The following is a 15,591-nucleotide window of genomic DNA, read 5'->3' as shown; positions in this document are numbered from 1 at the left end:
CTTTTAAAATCCTTTCAAAAATTTCCTGCATTTTATTAATTTTATTAAATTGGTAGCTTGGGTATTTGGGTAGCTTGGCATTCACAAAATTCAGCAGCTCAGATAATAACCATTTCTACTTTCCACTGTTATATGATTTTGTCCAGAACAGTTAAACTATTGGATTGTGATAAGGGGAAATTCCACTTTTATGAAGAAAAGTTAAACAGACCAAACTTAGTTGCTGCTAGATAAAACTATTGCCATTCTGAATGCTTGGTTCAGTGCTGTGGCATCATGAAGAATTCTTGATATTATCTACAAACAGCATTCATAACCTTTGCTATTTGTCTGAGTAAACGTCAGAGCACTCAAGGAGAGAGAGATACTGAACAGGCTACCCCATACAAAAGAGGGAGGGGTGGGGGAAAGATGCAATATTTATGACTCCAGAGACTATACATTGTAATTTAATAAGATCAAAGCCTGTACTGTTTATTTGCTGTACTAGTTGCTTTAAACAAGCTAGGAAGGGCAGCAGACAGAATTGTGAAATAAATATAGTTGCAAAATATTAACATTTTAAAGGTAAACACAGGTCAAATATATTAAACTAATGTATTCTTAACTCTTCTGGGATGAAGCAGTGAGAGTACTTAGAATAATTAGTGATCTTTGTTTCTCCTTCTGTCAGTTGTTTAGAGTAGCGGCTCTTGTGGACCTTCTGGTATCATTGCAACACACAGTATCAGCCACAAACTAATGCAATGTTCATTTATTTCTAGTTATAAAAAGGGCAACAGTGAAGCATTAAAAACACCTATTTTTGTGAAAGTAGTGTAAATCTAAAATGTAAAAACCGTATGGGTAACCACACAAGGGACCTGTAACTGTGAAACATCATTTCAAAGATAAGCTGTCACTGTCAATTTTATTTATATTTAATGCCATTAATATTCTTGTCTCTGTATTTTGCTTAGAAGGGCATTAGTTGGAGGCGGAAAGATGTTTTGTCTTGCTTGGCATTGCAGAAATAATCTTGGGTGAACTATTTATGGTTGTTTCCTTATTAAGGAGCTAAAGAAAGTTACAGCAGACTTGATAAGGTCCAATGTCACTTGTCAGCACAGAGTGGGAGATGAAAATCTCAATCTTACAGCAAAGGAATGGGAGTTGAAAGAGCTACAGCAAAAATATTCAATGGTATTTGATAATTATTTTTTGCCAGTTAAGATTTAATGTTATTAATTTATAAAAAATAGATCTATACTGATATTTTAATAGGTGTTTTCAGTGTGGTTGCACTGTTTTAAATTCTATAGTACTAGGCAACTATAGTAAATACGCAGTGCTCTGTCAAGTAGTTTAATAGTTCCTATACTATATATAGTATAGTGTATAGTATATAGTATAATGGTCATGCTGGATGTTAAAATCCTTTTATATTTTTCTGTGTAAAATCTGTTATAATACTGTTGAATGGTAAACATGGCTATATAATATTGTTAGGGTACAATCCAATTGCACTTTGCATCCTCCCATTACCTCCTACACTCACTGCTCTGTATACAGGAGTTTCCTGTTATCTGACCCCTCTTTTCTGCACTCTCTCTCATGGGGTGCTGTGCTTGCAGCACAAACCATAAGGGGCCAATGACATGGTTTATTTCATTTATAGGAGAGAGAATTTAATATAAGACTCACTGAAGAAAATGCACAACTTAAGGAAGAAAAGCAGGTAATTTATATATTAAGAATATATTATATATCAGTGACATTTATTAAGAACATGTGCAATTAAAATTACAGCTTTGTATAGTAAACTTTGTAGTTTTCTGAGATATGTATACTTTTAGGCCTTTTTTATTTTTATTATGTGGTTGAACAGTTCCTTTTGTACCATAGCCCAGCCAGTATGAAGCTGCAAGATGTTAACTGATGGCAGTCATTAAGCCATGTTGTCAAAGGATGAATCCATATAAAGTTTACTATAAAGCACTTTACTACCAAAATTTCAACTCCCAGCTCCCAAAGACATATGCATGAGATTGTAGCCTTAAATTGTGGATGTTGTGCTTTACCTAATCTGCTAATGCATTTTAAGAAAACTAAGAAAATATTTTATTGCTGTAGAAATGGTAAACAAACACTCCACAAATACTTTATAATAGTAAGCCTACGCAAAGACAAGCTAAATTAATATTTATTTATTTATTTATTTATTTGGACGAGGTATTCAATCTGTAAAACATTTGTGTGAGTTTTACTACTGGTATTATAGATGTTTGATTTCAGTGTATTTTGAATTGAGAATTTCAATTATATAACTACTTTAAATCATATACAATGAGTTTGGTGATCTAATACTTGTTTTCACAATGCATGATACAAATTTGCATGACTTAGAGCATCTCTAGTATTGAAACCTGAAGACCCAAGAAACATATTAATTTGATGTGAAATAATACATCCTGAATTGGTAATGCTGTTTAGGTTTACCAATAGAACTTTACTGACGTGACTGTTAAATTATGAACCTGTAATTAGTTATCTTTATATAATTTTTTCCTCTCCCCCCAATTTTGTGCATGTTGCTTGGAAGCTCAGAATGGTCTAGCATCTTCATAGTCATGGGAGCAATAAAACGCTGAATTTCAGCTGCAGCAGTTTGAGACTTCAAGTTGTATGAGATTAACCACTACTTTATACCCCTCTGACCTTCAAGCCAATATGCCATTATATTCTCCCAGTCTTTTACCTTTGACATTCAGGATAAGGAGGCCTCTGGTTATGATTGAACCATCTTCCTACACAAGTATAACAATAGCAACATTTAAATAAAGAAGTTACAAATATATATGCATATCCTGTTGTGCTCAGCTTTACAGAATAATCCTGTCATTTAAAAGAGAATGCATTTCTTTTATTAAAAAGGAAATGATTGCATCTCTACAACATATGCAGCAACTGCTCTGCAGACAAACTGAAGCTAATGCCAGAATGTCATTGAATGAACTAGAAGAAGCATGTCAGGTCAGATATTTCTTGATTAGAAACTTGATGGCAACCTGCTAAATAATTTTATAAAAATTGTTGTTGTTTTTACCCACCCCCTTCACCCTAAGATCCCAGGACAGGTTACATTTTATAATAAAACATTAAAAACAAATTACAAGATTTAAAATACTTTAGAAAGTATTTTAAACTTGTTAAAAAGATTGTCATATGCTCTTTAGAACTTAAGACTGTCACCCTATCAGCCTGAACCCTGATGGCTTTCCATAGAGCTGGATGAGGCAACATGATAATTATAGTAAATTTCAATTTTAGTAATTTAGGATATGCACTATTCTTCCATGCATATTTCTCCAAAGCACAGTGTTGTGATCATGAAGGGGGTCCTTTCCCCACTGCTATTGACCAGGTGTGCTTATACTCTGCTGAATGCAATGGAATCTGCCTGGCTATTTCTGACAAAATGGGGGCCTCACATATTTCATATACTAGATCTCCTAATGTGCAACATACTATAACCAGGCTTTTTGTTGAGTCAGCATGTATGCCAGGGGTCTGAAAATGAGTATGTTGCTATTTAGACAGCACCTATGTAGACAAGGTTACCACGTCAGCAGTTTATAAACTTATGAATGGGAGAAAGCAGAAGATAAAGGCAGTTCTCACAGTACTAGAATGCAGGGTCAAATAAGTGAGTTAAAAGGCAGCTAGTTAAGTGCAACAGAATGAGGGCCTTTTTCAACCAAAGACATAGTAGGATTGCATCTAGTGTAAATGCTGCATGAATGGAAAGAGCTTCCATTCATGGAAGGAAAGTTGCACTCATGGAAGGATCCCATCCATATGTATAAATCTCTTCTGTTCCTGGAGGTTATTACAGTGAATGCAACCTCTAGTTAAGAGGTGTGATGATGGCCATGGCTGCTATATTGGCTTTAAAAAACCCCAATTAGGCAAATTAATGGAGGATAGGTCTACAAACAACTGTTAGAGAGTTGAAAGGAATGAAATCTCCATGTTTGGAGGCAACATACGTCTGTTTACCAGATGCTTGAGACAAACAGGGATGGCCATCCATTATGCTCTGCTAGTATGCTTCCAGAAGTCTTTGCCTGACCATAGCAGAGAAAGAATGATGGCTCTTTAGTCTAATGCAGCAGCAAACTTTGCACATCCTTTCTGTCAGATTTGTAATTTGTTCTTATGCTGGTAGACAAAAGAATCTTCCTATAATATAACCTGCTTAGAGTAGTTCTATCAGCAATTTAACTAGCAGTGCATTCAGCAAAACTGCATAATGATGGCATCAGGAACCAGTATCAGACAATACTCTGCTACCTACGGTATGTGTGTGTTGGTGGTGGGAATCATGCCTCCCACTCATTGCATAGTTCCCTTTCTGAGGCCAGAGGACATCCACATGCGAGTATAATACTTTAATGAAGCATACACGTTAAATGCAATGTATGTAGGCTTGGATAGCATAGTTTATGTTTTAGATAAAATCTAGTAATTGACCATGTGATCTGGGCCTGTGTATTTATGCCCTGTTGAAAATATATAGCTGTGCAAAGACGCCTTGCAGCCATGTCGGTGGAAGAGCCGTATTGTGTTTGCAGGGACAGGAGTACAGGCAGTGACCATTCTAGGTGTGTCAAATTGATGCATGGTTGCTGACACGTAGGTCTTTTTGGATTCGTAAAAGAGCGGAATGGGCTTACGCATGCGGGCCCAGGAACGGAAATTGCTTCAAACAGGGCTGAAGAGTTTTAGAATCCTGTGTAACGAACCTTGACCTCTGATTCCATTAATTTTTAAAATGATTTTACATTTCACTTTTTTATAAAATCTGTGAAAGATTTTTTTAAAAAAACCTCTCAAGCAGTAAATGGAACCATATAGAGGAATAATTGCATGGAAAGGATACATCAGGTCTCTTTTCTCCCTCAAGCATTCTATATGTTTTGATTCATTTAAAAAGAAAGCAACAACAGCAAAATTCAAAACTGTCTGTGCAGTATCCCGACCAAAAATTAGCGAATGCGTCTATCAATCTAGATGGACTCCACTGGCCATGCTGGCTGGAGCTGTTGAGTCCAGCACCATCTGGAGGGCTACACATTCCCCACATTCTAGGTAAATCTTACACTTTTTTCTTTCATTCTCCAAATAATTACCGTAGTGTGCATAGCCAACAGTGTTTCAGAAATGTTCAGTGTCATATAGGTTCAGAAGTACTGTCTGTAGAAAAAGGCAACGCAGCAAATAATTAATTTTGAAAGAGAGCTTTTATGGACTCTTCCCAACCCCAGAAATGGTTTTAAAGTATCACAGAAACCGTGCATAGTCACCATTTATCTAAATGCACTAACACTGTTTACATTGGCAAATTTGATCACATCATCTTATATTAGGTAGTGGATACACTGGGTTGTATCCCTTTTATTCATTTTTCAAAAATGTGAAGAGGGCAAAATTGTATAGTACCTGAGAGATGTATGAGAATTTTTACTACTGATTTATGCAAGATTACTTTAATTTATCAATGTGACAGCAAAGCTGACAATGAGTTAATCCAGAAATGTTAAGACAAGTATGGCAGTTTAAAATCCTTCTTAGTGTACTGCCTTGCACACTGCTGGAGCTACGTAAATGTGAAGTAGCAGTAGAAATAGCATACCAGTATTCTTTTAACACAGATTTAATTTCATTGAACCAACTTAAAAATGAAATAGGAAAATCAAACAAGAAAAACTACAGACTGGAATTTTTGCAATGGTGTTTCACAGTCCTTAAGTTAATCTGAACTCTATATTAACTCTATATATGTTAATAAAATTCAGGTTTGATTATTGTAATAAAAATATGTTCTAGGATGTGCTGTAGTGTTTATCTTCGCAAACAAAGGTTTAGAATGTGCTACATTTCATATTTCTTAGCTCTGCACTTTATATTACTTTTTCAGCACATTAAAACTTATGCAGTGAAACTGAATAATGGCAAGTATTTTTATACCCTTTTATAGCCATTTCTTTTTCATAACCTCCCCCTGTTTCCTGTTAGCTAAACTATAAGCACCTTTCTGTTAATTTATGAAAATTATTGTTGTGATAGCACATTATCACTGATCTGTATGGCACTTTCAGCATGTTAGAAGAAAAGGTCCAAGCAACATAAAACACATCAAAATTCATTAATGTGGTATTGATTATTTTTTGGATAATTAATTTTATTGCAGACCCTTGAAAGAGATAATGAGCTGCAAAGGGAGAAGGCAAAAGAAAATGAAGAAAAGTTCTTTAATCTTCAGAATGAATATGAGAAAACACAAGCAACTTGGAAAAATGAAGTAAGGTCCCCCCCCCATTTAAATACTACTGAATTAACAAGGTTACTAGGAAGTAAGAAAAACATTTAAAATAATTCCAAAAGTTCAAGAAGCTATTATTAACTAAAACAAGAACAGGCATATTTTAGAAATCCATCTAGTTCATACATTGGAGACATTAGAATAATTGTTTGACAGCTTTTAGGTATCTCAGTACGAGATACGTTTTCCTCAACTATGACAGGACCTCAGTGAATTGAAAGATTTATCCATAGTTACTTCTTGTATACTTTTAAATTTCTAATCCAGAGGAACAAATCCAAGTATCAAAACTGATTTCTATACATTTCTACTATAAATAAAACATACTGCCTTGAGTGGAGGATGCCAATATTGGTGAGGTTGTTACTGAAGATTTCAGCCTTGCTGTCCTTTTCAATATGGCCTGGCCTCTTGATTCTAGACATATCCATGTAGCCCAGGAAAATGTACAAAATGTAAAAGGAAGGCCATCAGTGAAGGACCTTCTCTTTCTTAAACTCAGGGATTCTATTTTAAGAATTTTAGCTCATTTTTTCTTAGCAGTGTTCCTTTGTGTGTGGAAGCATTGTGCTGGAGTACTTGCTCCCCCCAGTCTCACCTTTACTACAGATTCTTGAGCCCCTGAAGTTCAGAGCTGAGTGTAAATACAGTATAGACAAATATACTGTAAGGGACAGTAATCCAGAGGCCTTTACAAAGGACAGCCACCCTGACGGTTGGTTCCATTTCCACCCATTGAATGGTCATCTTGCGCCTTCCATATTAATTGCTTAATGTTGAAAGAACTGCATTTGGAATACTGTTTACAATTGTCGTCACCTCCCCCCAAGAAGGGTATTGCACAGTTAAAGAAGGTCCAGAAAAGGGCACCTTAAGTGATCAAGGGGTAGGGAGAAAACTCCTATGAGGAAAGATTGTAGGATCTGGGACTATTTGGTTTAGAGAAAAGGTAAGCAAGAGGCGACATGATAAAAGTTTATAAGATTACGCATGGCATGGAGAAAATGGATAGAGTAAAGTTTTTATTCCTCCCTCATAACACTAGAAATTGTGGACAGCCAATGTAGCAGAATGCTGGAAGAATCATGACAGAGAAAAGAAAATACTTCTTCAGAGAGCATAGAAAAAGAAATTGATCCCACAGGGATGCAGGGATGGCACCCAACTTGGATGGCTTTAAAAGAGGATTAGAAAAATTCATGGAGGCTATGTTCTACCTCTGAATACTAGGCGCTGGGAATCATAGGTGGGCAGAGTGCTGCTGGGCTCATATCCTGTTTGCAGGCTTCCCACAGACATCTGGTTGAGCACGGTGAGAACAGGATGGTGGACTGGATGGGCCATTGGCCATTGATTCAACAGGCTTATCTTATGTTCTTTTATGGAGGGGTACCAACAGTTGCTGAAGAGGGGAGCATATTTCATAGAGGTTTCAATGTCTGTGAAATACAGTGGTACCTTGGGTTACAGACGCTTCAGGTTACAGACTCTGCTAACCCAGAAATAGTACCTCGGGTTAAGAACTTTGCTTCAGGATGAGAACAGAAATTGCGCAGCAGCATCGGGAGGCCCCATTAGCTAAAGTGGTACCTCAGGGTAAGAACAGTTTCAGGTTAAGAGCGGACCTCCAGAACAAATTAAGTTCTTAACCCAAGGTACCACTGTACCCATTTTCTCATTTCAGCTCAATAGTAATAGAAATGTGCTCTTTTTTTAATTACAGGTTGCCGAGACAGGTTATGAAAATCAAATGCATACAAGCCAAACAGGAAATAAATATACAGAAAAATCAAAAGACGTTTCTAATAATCTTGAACAAAGAGACATTGGATTAAAAACTACTCGATCTTTGCATCTGGATGAAATAAAAGCAAAACAAAGCAATACTGATATAAACACAGGGGAAGAGGAATCAATTAGTGTTGAAGGTACGTATGTGTGTGTGTGTGTGTGTGTAATTATATAAAAAAACAAAAAACAGTCCAGAAGATGTTGATCTATACTAAGTGTGCTGAAGAAAAACTAAAATAAAATAATTATTTTTTAGCTATGGTAACTAAAGTACATAGGCTAAAATGTATTATCAGAATCTCACATTACTGAAATACATATTCATTGCCAAATGCTCATATTAAAATTGCAGCCTAATACCCTCACCCTGATAGCCATGAGAGCATTAGCACCCCCACACCATCCAACAAATAATTGTGGGTGGGGAATAGGATGTCTGCACTGCTTTGCTTACTTCAGCAGGACAGAACAAAGCCAGGCTGATAAAACTATGAGATGCCAAGTAAGGGCAATGAGATTATGGATTTCAAGGATATGGAATGAGTGAAAAGCAGGGCTAGGAATGCATCTTTCAGTAAAACAAACAGGGCTGCTTGTGTTCTAGACAAAGTTCTGGGCCTTAGTGATAAATTTAAAACTGACCACTTCTGAGTGGCATCCATCTGAGAGTTCTTAAAGAACTGAAATATGTAATTGTTTTTCTTCTAATAAAAGATGTAACTTGCCACTAAAATCACCTTCCATATATCCATTGACTAGTACGTAATCAATGTGACACCAGCTTCTAAAAAGAGATGAAGAGGGGATCCAGGCAATTACAGGCTGGTTATTTTAACATCTGTTCCAGGACAACTGGTGGAACGATTATTAAGGATAGAATTATCAAGAATATAGAAGAACAAATCTTGCTGAAGCTGAACAGGAATAGCTTTTGCAAGGATCACTCACTACAGGGATCAAACCTGTAACCTTGGTGTTTTCAGCACCACGCTCTAACCAACTGATCTATCTTTTAGATTTCTTTCAGAGTGAAAACAAGCAGTCTTTACTTATATTTTCAAAAAGCTTTTGATAAGCTCCCTCACCAAAGAATCCTGAATAAGCTTAGCAGTCATAGAATTAGAGGTGAGGTCCCTTTGCAGATCAGTAACTGGTTAAGGAATAGGAATTAGGAGTAAATGAACAGTTCTCCCAATGGAGTCTTCCTGGGATCAGTATTGGGGCTTTTGCTGTTTAAGTTTTTCATAAATGAGAAAGTTACGGGTGAGCACTGAAGTAACCAAATTTGTTCATGGTATCAAATAGTTCAATGTGGTCAAAAAGGGATGGCAAGGAGCTGCAAAAGGATGTCTCAGACTGGGTTAATGGGCAGTAAAATAGCAAATGTCATTCAATGTAAGCGTGAAATGATGCACATTATGGGGGGAAAATCCTAATATTTACATATATATTAATGGGGTCTGAATTTGAAGCAACTGACCAGGAATGAGACCTTGTGGTCCTAGTGGACTGACAAAGATGTCAACCCAGTGTGAGGCTGCTTTGAAAAATGGATTGAAAATATAAGTGTCAATATCATAATGCCTTTATTCGAACCTATGGTGCAGCCACACTTGGAATACGGGTTACTTCAGCACAAAAAGGATATTGTAGAGCTGGAAGAAATACAAAAAGGACAACCAAGATGATAAAGGAGTTGGAGTAACTCTTCTAATGGGGTCTTTTTTAATTTAGAAATTGAAGTTCTAATACTAGAACTCTGAGCCATCCAATAAAGCTGAACGTTGGAAGATTTGGGACAGGTAAAAGATAGTACTTCTTCACAAAGTTCATAGGTAGGACTTGGCTCCCACAATATGTAGTGATTGATAGTCACCTACTTGGATGGCTTTAAAAGAGGATTAGACAAATTCATGGAGGAACTAACTATGATTAAAGTGTCAATACATCCCTTATATGAACTATATTTGAAAGCATTCATCCTTCCAATTTTCATCATTAAAATCTTTTCACCCAGCAGATTTGGATTGTCTTGAGAATATTATGAATGAAGACAATGCCGTTTGCCATTTCAATAAAAATCGAAAGGAGGCTTCTCCAAGCAAAGTTATCTGCACAGCTCATTTCATTACTCCAGAACTAACTTGTGGGTCAGGTGTTGCTGGGTGTGGAGGAACAGCAGCCGAAGGAAAAGAAGACAGAAAGGAGTTTGATAAAATACAGACAAGGATAGAAGTAAACTCCTCAAACAGTTGCTATTCATTGGTGGAAGAGCCGAAGATGCTCTTAGAAAGCACTGCAGCTTTGGATTGTTCTACTCCAGATACTGATCATTGTACTAAACTCAATGAACATCTAGAGAGAAATGTGAGGGATAAATTTATTTTTGAGATAAATGAAAATATTAACAGTGCACCCCATGAGGGAGCTTCTTCCACAAATAAGGCACTTGCTGAAGAACCCAAAGTTCAGGATATTGCTACTAGTGAGGAAATTACAAATAGCCTCTCAAAGACTGAAATTAGTTCCATCTTGTCACAAAAGGTGGAGAATAATTACACAAACCTGCACAATGTGTGCTTTGATAGAAATGATGACATTTGTAAAGAAACACCAAGTCAGAGCTCCAGTTCCACAATTTCCAATATTCTTTTATGTAAAGAGATGAATACTAATCCTGAAGAAATACATAGTGATAATGCATGCGAAAACAACAAATGCTGTGAACAAAGTAGTACTTGCAGCACACGAGAGAAAATTGCACCTTCACCTGCTTCTTCAAATGACAATTTAGGTGTAAATACTCTGATTACCACTGATGGGAACATGAATCATCTGCCTCTAATTATCAATTTTAATTTAAATGCTGAAAACTCATCTAAATCTATAAATGAAATACCAAGCAGACAATCTGATAAAGATGATTCCATACTGACAGAAGTCACAGAAGAGACACCTGAAAGTACAAACGAGTCTTTGTCTCTTCACCCTGAAAATGTATGTGAATCTCAGATTGAAGATTTGAAAGTTAATAAATTTGCAGCAGATGAACAAAAGGAATTGCATACATCCAAAACTACATGTGAACAATCCTTTGTGGTATGTGAGAAACGAGGCATACAGATAAAAGAAAGGGAAGAGCCATCAAGTAGTCCAGACACAAGGGAAATGGTTGTGAAAGGAAGCACAGAAGAATCATGTTCCTTATCCATAAAGACAAGAGAAGATTTAGTAAACAGAAGTGGATGGCCACCCTTTGACTCCGTAACTATGGATAAAAAAGCAGAAAAAACTTCAGCAGACTCAAATTTACCAAGGGTATGTGAAGGTGAAATTCAAACAGTTTGCAATTCAACTTCCAAAAAGGTTCCATCTTTGAAAGAAAAGCTACTTTCGCAAGAAGTTAAAAAACAAAGTTCATGGGAAGTAGAGCAGACTATGAATATGAATGCTGCCGTAAGAGAAGATACATTAGGTAAGACATTAAGTGTTTTGTTTTGTTTGGCTTATTATAGTTCTATGCCACTTTACATTTGAATGAATCCCAAAGCAGCTTACAAAAAATAGTAGTAACAACATCACAAATAAAGAATAAATTGTGTAGAATAAGTAACAAATAATCAGTGAAGGTTACAATCTATAAAACACTGTTAACTAAACTAAAAAATAAGCTAAACATCAAAATTAAAGCAAAAGTTGCATTATATGATTAATATAGCATTTATAATCTATAAAACAAAATAAACTTTGACAAAATAGCTCAAAAATAAGCTGAGCACTGTTATGTTCATACACATACTCTCTGCACCCCCTTTACTCAGAATCTTTCACTCTATTCAGCTCATTAAAATGCACATACACATAAAGCCCATGGCAGCAACTCTCTTCTGGACTCTGGCTGGAAGTGGGGCAGCACAGATGAAACTATCCACTTGCTGATGGCAAACAGTCGCTCTCCCCCGACAGTTCTTCCTCTGGAAGCAGCTCCCTTATGAAGGCTCCTAGGGCTGAATGGTAGGGCTCCAGCTGTTTTTGGACTACAGTTCTTGTCATCCCTGACCACTGGTCCTGCTAGCTTGGAATGATGGGAGTTGTAGTCCAACAGCAGCTGGAGTCCCAAGTTTGGGAAATGCTGCTTTAGAAGAGTAAAAAGGCTGAGAGTATGGGCCCCTTTACAGGTGTAGGGCTTGGTGCAATTTTACCATCCACACCCTTATACATCTAGCTATGTACCGCTGCTAGATTTGAAGGTGTAAACATCAATTTTGATTGGCTACCGACCTTTTTTGGACATTTGGATGGCATATCAATTTGTATGTGTAAATTAAAATGGATGCAGTGGTGGTCATTGTATGGTTAATGCAAGCTGATCTGGTTCTCTTATCTTCTTTATAAATTTGCAATGAAAGACCCAAATCAAACAACCACCAAAAGTAAACATAACTTAGAATATATTTGGCTCTTCAACAGCCTGCTTTGAAAGACGGGAAGCTGCATGTCCCAATTTTACAGATGCCAGGCCTCTGTTTGAAGGGATGCCCGGTCCATGTCCAGTTTAAAGTTAAAGAAGGCTAATAAGCGAGCGCAGGGGGCCTGAAACAGCCCATCAACAGTCAGCACTTGGAGAGAAGATTGAGAAGACACACACATCCACAATATCTGTTCATGGGTCACTCTTCTTGTGAGATGTACTGTTTCTTTACCTGCCCCAAATCTGAGATCACACACAACTAAAAACAAGCATAACCTAGTAATAATAATAATAATAATAATAATAATAATAATAATAATATTTTTTTTCATTTATACCCCGCCCTCCCTAGCCAAGGCCGGGTTCAGAGCAGGCTTACAAGCAATAATAAAAACAAGATGATTACAACTTAAAAACAAAAATAAAATACAACATTAAAATAATGGAATATTAAAATATTAAAATGTAGCCTCATCGCAGGAGGAGAAGGAAAAGAAAGAAAAGAAAAAAAGAGGGAGGGAATCAAATTGGCTCCAAGCCAAAGGCCAGGCGGAACAACTCTGTCTTACAGGCCCTGCGGAAAGAAATCAGATCCTGCAGGGCCCTGGTCTCATGAGACAGAGCGTTCCACCAGGCCGGAGCCAGAGTTGAAAAGGCCCTGGCTCTGGTTGAAGCCAATCTAACTTCCTTAGGGCCTGGGACCACTAGGGTGTTGTTATTTATGGACCTTGAGGCTCTCCGTGGGGCATACCAGGAGAGGCGGTCCCGTAGGTACGAGGGTCCTAGGCCGTGAAGGGCTTTAAAGGTCAAAAGCAGCACCTTAAATCTGACCCTGTACTCCACCGGGAGCCAGTGCAGCTTGAAAAGCACTGGGTGAATATGCTCCCATGGCAGAGACTCCCATGGCAATAGCCCTTACAAGCCACACACATATACAGACACCTTGACATGCCTTCTCCTTTCTTTATCTCTTCTCTGTGTTTGTTATTTTGCGTAAGGAGAAGAAATCTAAATAAGGCTAGATAGGTCTCCTGTAGGCTTCCACAGCTCCATCCATGAGTTGAGCAGAACAGTTCTGTGGGTGTTTTCCCATGTGTAGTCTGAGTCCTACCCACTCTATTTTTGTTAATGGGTTCTTTTTGCTTGGTAAGCAAAAAGGCAGTAAACCATGCTTTTGCACAACTAGCTTTTGATTTCTAAAATGGTTTGATATTCCTTTTCAAAAAAAAAAAAAGAATATTACAAATTACGTATAATGTTGTGTCAAAACCTTTTTTCTGTACTTTAATGTAATGGTGGGTTTTTTATGGATCAGAGATAAAATGGGGTTTAGCACTATATAATTAGTACCTAGAGAATAAGAGGCAGTTGTTACCATTTCCTCTTTGTCAATCAGTTTCTACCCACAGTAATGGAATTGCTGACACTTTGAATACCGGAAGTATCAATCCAGGCCCCAAGAGAAATCCCAGTGAAGAATGGAATGCAATAGCAAAGACTTTTTATGATCCCTCTTTTCCCACAGAACACGTAAGTCAATTAAAAATATTGCAGAGCAGACCTTGGTGAGCTAACTCCAGAGATATGTGTAGAACTGTATGCATCTGGATGCTTTAAGACCTTCTTGATCTCCAAAATAATATCAAGAGGGCAAATGTGGCAACATTTTTCACAATTAAAGTTGATGGAAAACAGCAGGAAAAAGTCACAGCATATAAATCAACTGGATCTTAACCAGTCTGCTTGAATTGAAGACTATGTCTTAACAATAACTTACCAAGCAAAAATTCAAGCACATTATATTACTTTTGTTTACTTTTCAGCCATTGTTTCAGATACCGAGAATCTGCAAGATTGAAGGCAGTACAATGTACTTCGTAACATTTGCTTTAAAAACTTTGTTTGGAACACATGCATTCAATATTTTATTTTTGTAGTTTGTAGTTTCCTGTCACCCAATCTAAATCTGTTCTTAGACATGAAAGTATACCTAACATTTTATTTAGTTCCTCAATCTCAGGGGTCAGCAAACTTTTTCGGTCCACTGTCCCTCAGACCTTGTGGGGGGCTGGACTATATTTTGGAAAAAACAAAACAACAACTAATTCCTATGCCCCACAAATAACCCAGAGATGCATTTTAAATAAAAGAACATATTCTACTCATGTAAAAACACGCTGATTCCCGGACCACCTGCGGGCCAGATTTAGAAGGTGACTGGGCCAGATCCGCCCCCCCCCGGGCCTTAGTTTGCCTACCCATGCTCAATCTCTTATGTACTAACAATACTAAACACAACGTGTTCAAATTAGTACTTGACATTTAACAAAGTGGATCTTCACTTTTAGAAACTACAACGTATTTACTATTTTAAACCCCAGACTACACTGAAAGAAAACAAAAACAAATGTACATATAGGTTGATCCTGAAAGTTAAAGTAAGTCATGCTAGAGCACTGTACCATCATATGTGGCGCAAATCTATAAGGCAAAAAAAGGCAATTTGGCAAAAATACGGTATGCATGAGGAGTGCTCCGCCCTATTAAAAACAGGCTTTGTGTAGTGCTGTCTGGGGCTTATTGAGAAGATCTCTCTTTTCCTGCCCTCCTGAGATCAATCTTTGGTTAGGGTCTCAAGCAATCAATTTGACTCATTCTTCCTTTTTTCATAAGACACCTGGAACATTCAGTACCTCAACAATAGGCTTAACTACTAGACTATTCCCAGTTCCTTTAGACTCAGCCCATCCCTGGGGCAAGTTGCAAGCCCTCCTCAAACTGAGTTTGTGGCTCTGAAATACTTCTACTTGGAACAAAATCTGAGTGGGAGAAGAACACCTGATTCCTCCCCCCACCCCGCTTGTTCCTATTCCCCAAAGCATCCTAGCTACCTTACTTGTCTTACATTGTTAGTAATCATGACTGATAGTGGTGGCAGAGGCAGAACATGGGAGGCCATGACCCC

The 15,591-nt window shown here is 37.4% G+C and overlaps 1 protein-coding gene across 18 annotated transcripts in view; it reads left to right on the top strand.

Annotated features, from left to right (window-relative positions):
- CCDC73 (coiled-coil domain containing 73) overlaps window positions 1-15,591 on the top strand; it is a 73,289-nt gene that overhangs the window by 56,611 nt on the left and 1,087 nt on the right. For 15 of the 18 annotated variants that reach the window (XM_081927219.1, XM_081927224.1, XM_081927221.1 and 12 more), the window contains 7 exons: window positions 1,054-1,182; window positions 1,658-1,717; window positions 2,914-3,012; window positions 6,233-6,343; window positions 8,088-8,292; window positions 10,176-11,630; window positions 14,023-14,156. In XM_081927219.1, coding sequence (XP_081783345.1) covers window positions 1,054-1,182; window positions 1,658-1,717; window positions 2,914-3,012; window positions 6,233-6,343; window positions 8,088-8,292; window positions 10,176-11,630; window positions 14,023-14,156 — 2,193 coding nt within the window. The remainder of the gene's footprint in view (window positions 1-1,053; window positions 1,183-1,657; window positions 1,718-2,913; window positions 3,013-6,232; window positions 6,344-8,087; window positions 8,293-10,175; window positions 11,631-14,022; window positions 14,157-15,591) is intronic. The other 3 variants (XM_081927223.1, XM_081927226.1, XM_081927228.1) reach the window with 3 other exon arrangements.

This window comes from Podarcis melisellensis, assembly GCF_964234715.1.
Source record: "Podarcis melisellensis genome assembly, chromosome: 1".
Taxonomy (NCBI): domain Eukaryota; kingdom Metazoa; phylum Chordata; class Lepidosauria; order Squamata; family Lacertidae; genus Podarcis; species Podarcis melisellensis.
Note: the sequence above shows the minus strand (reverse complement) of the source record. Positions and strands in the feature narration are given on the sequence as shown.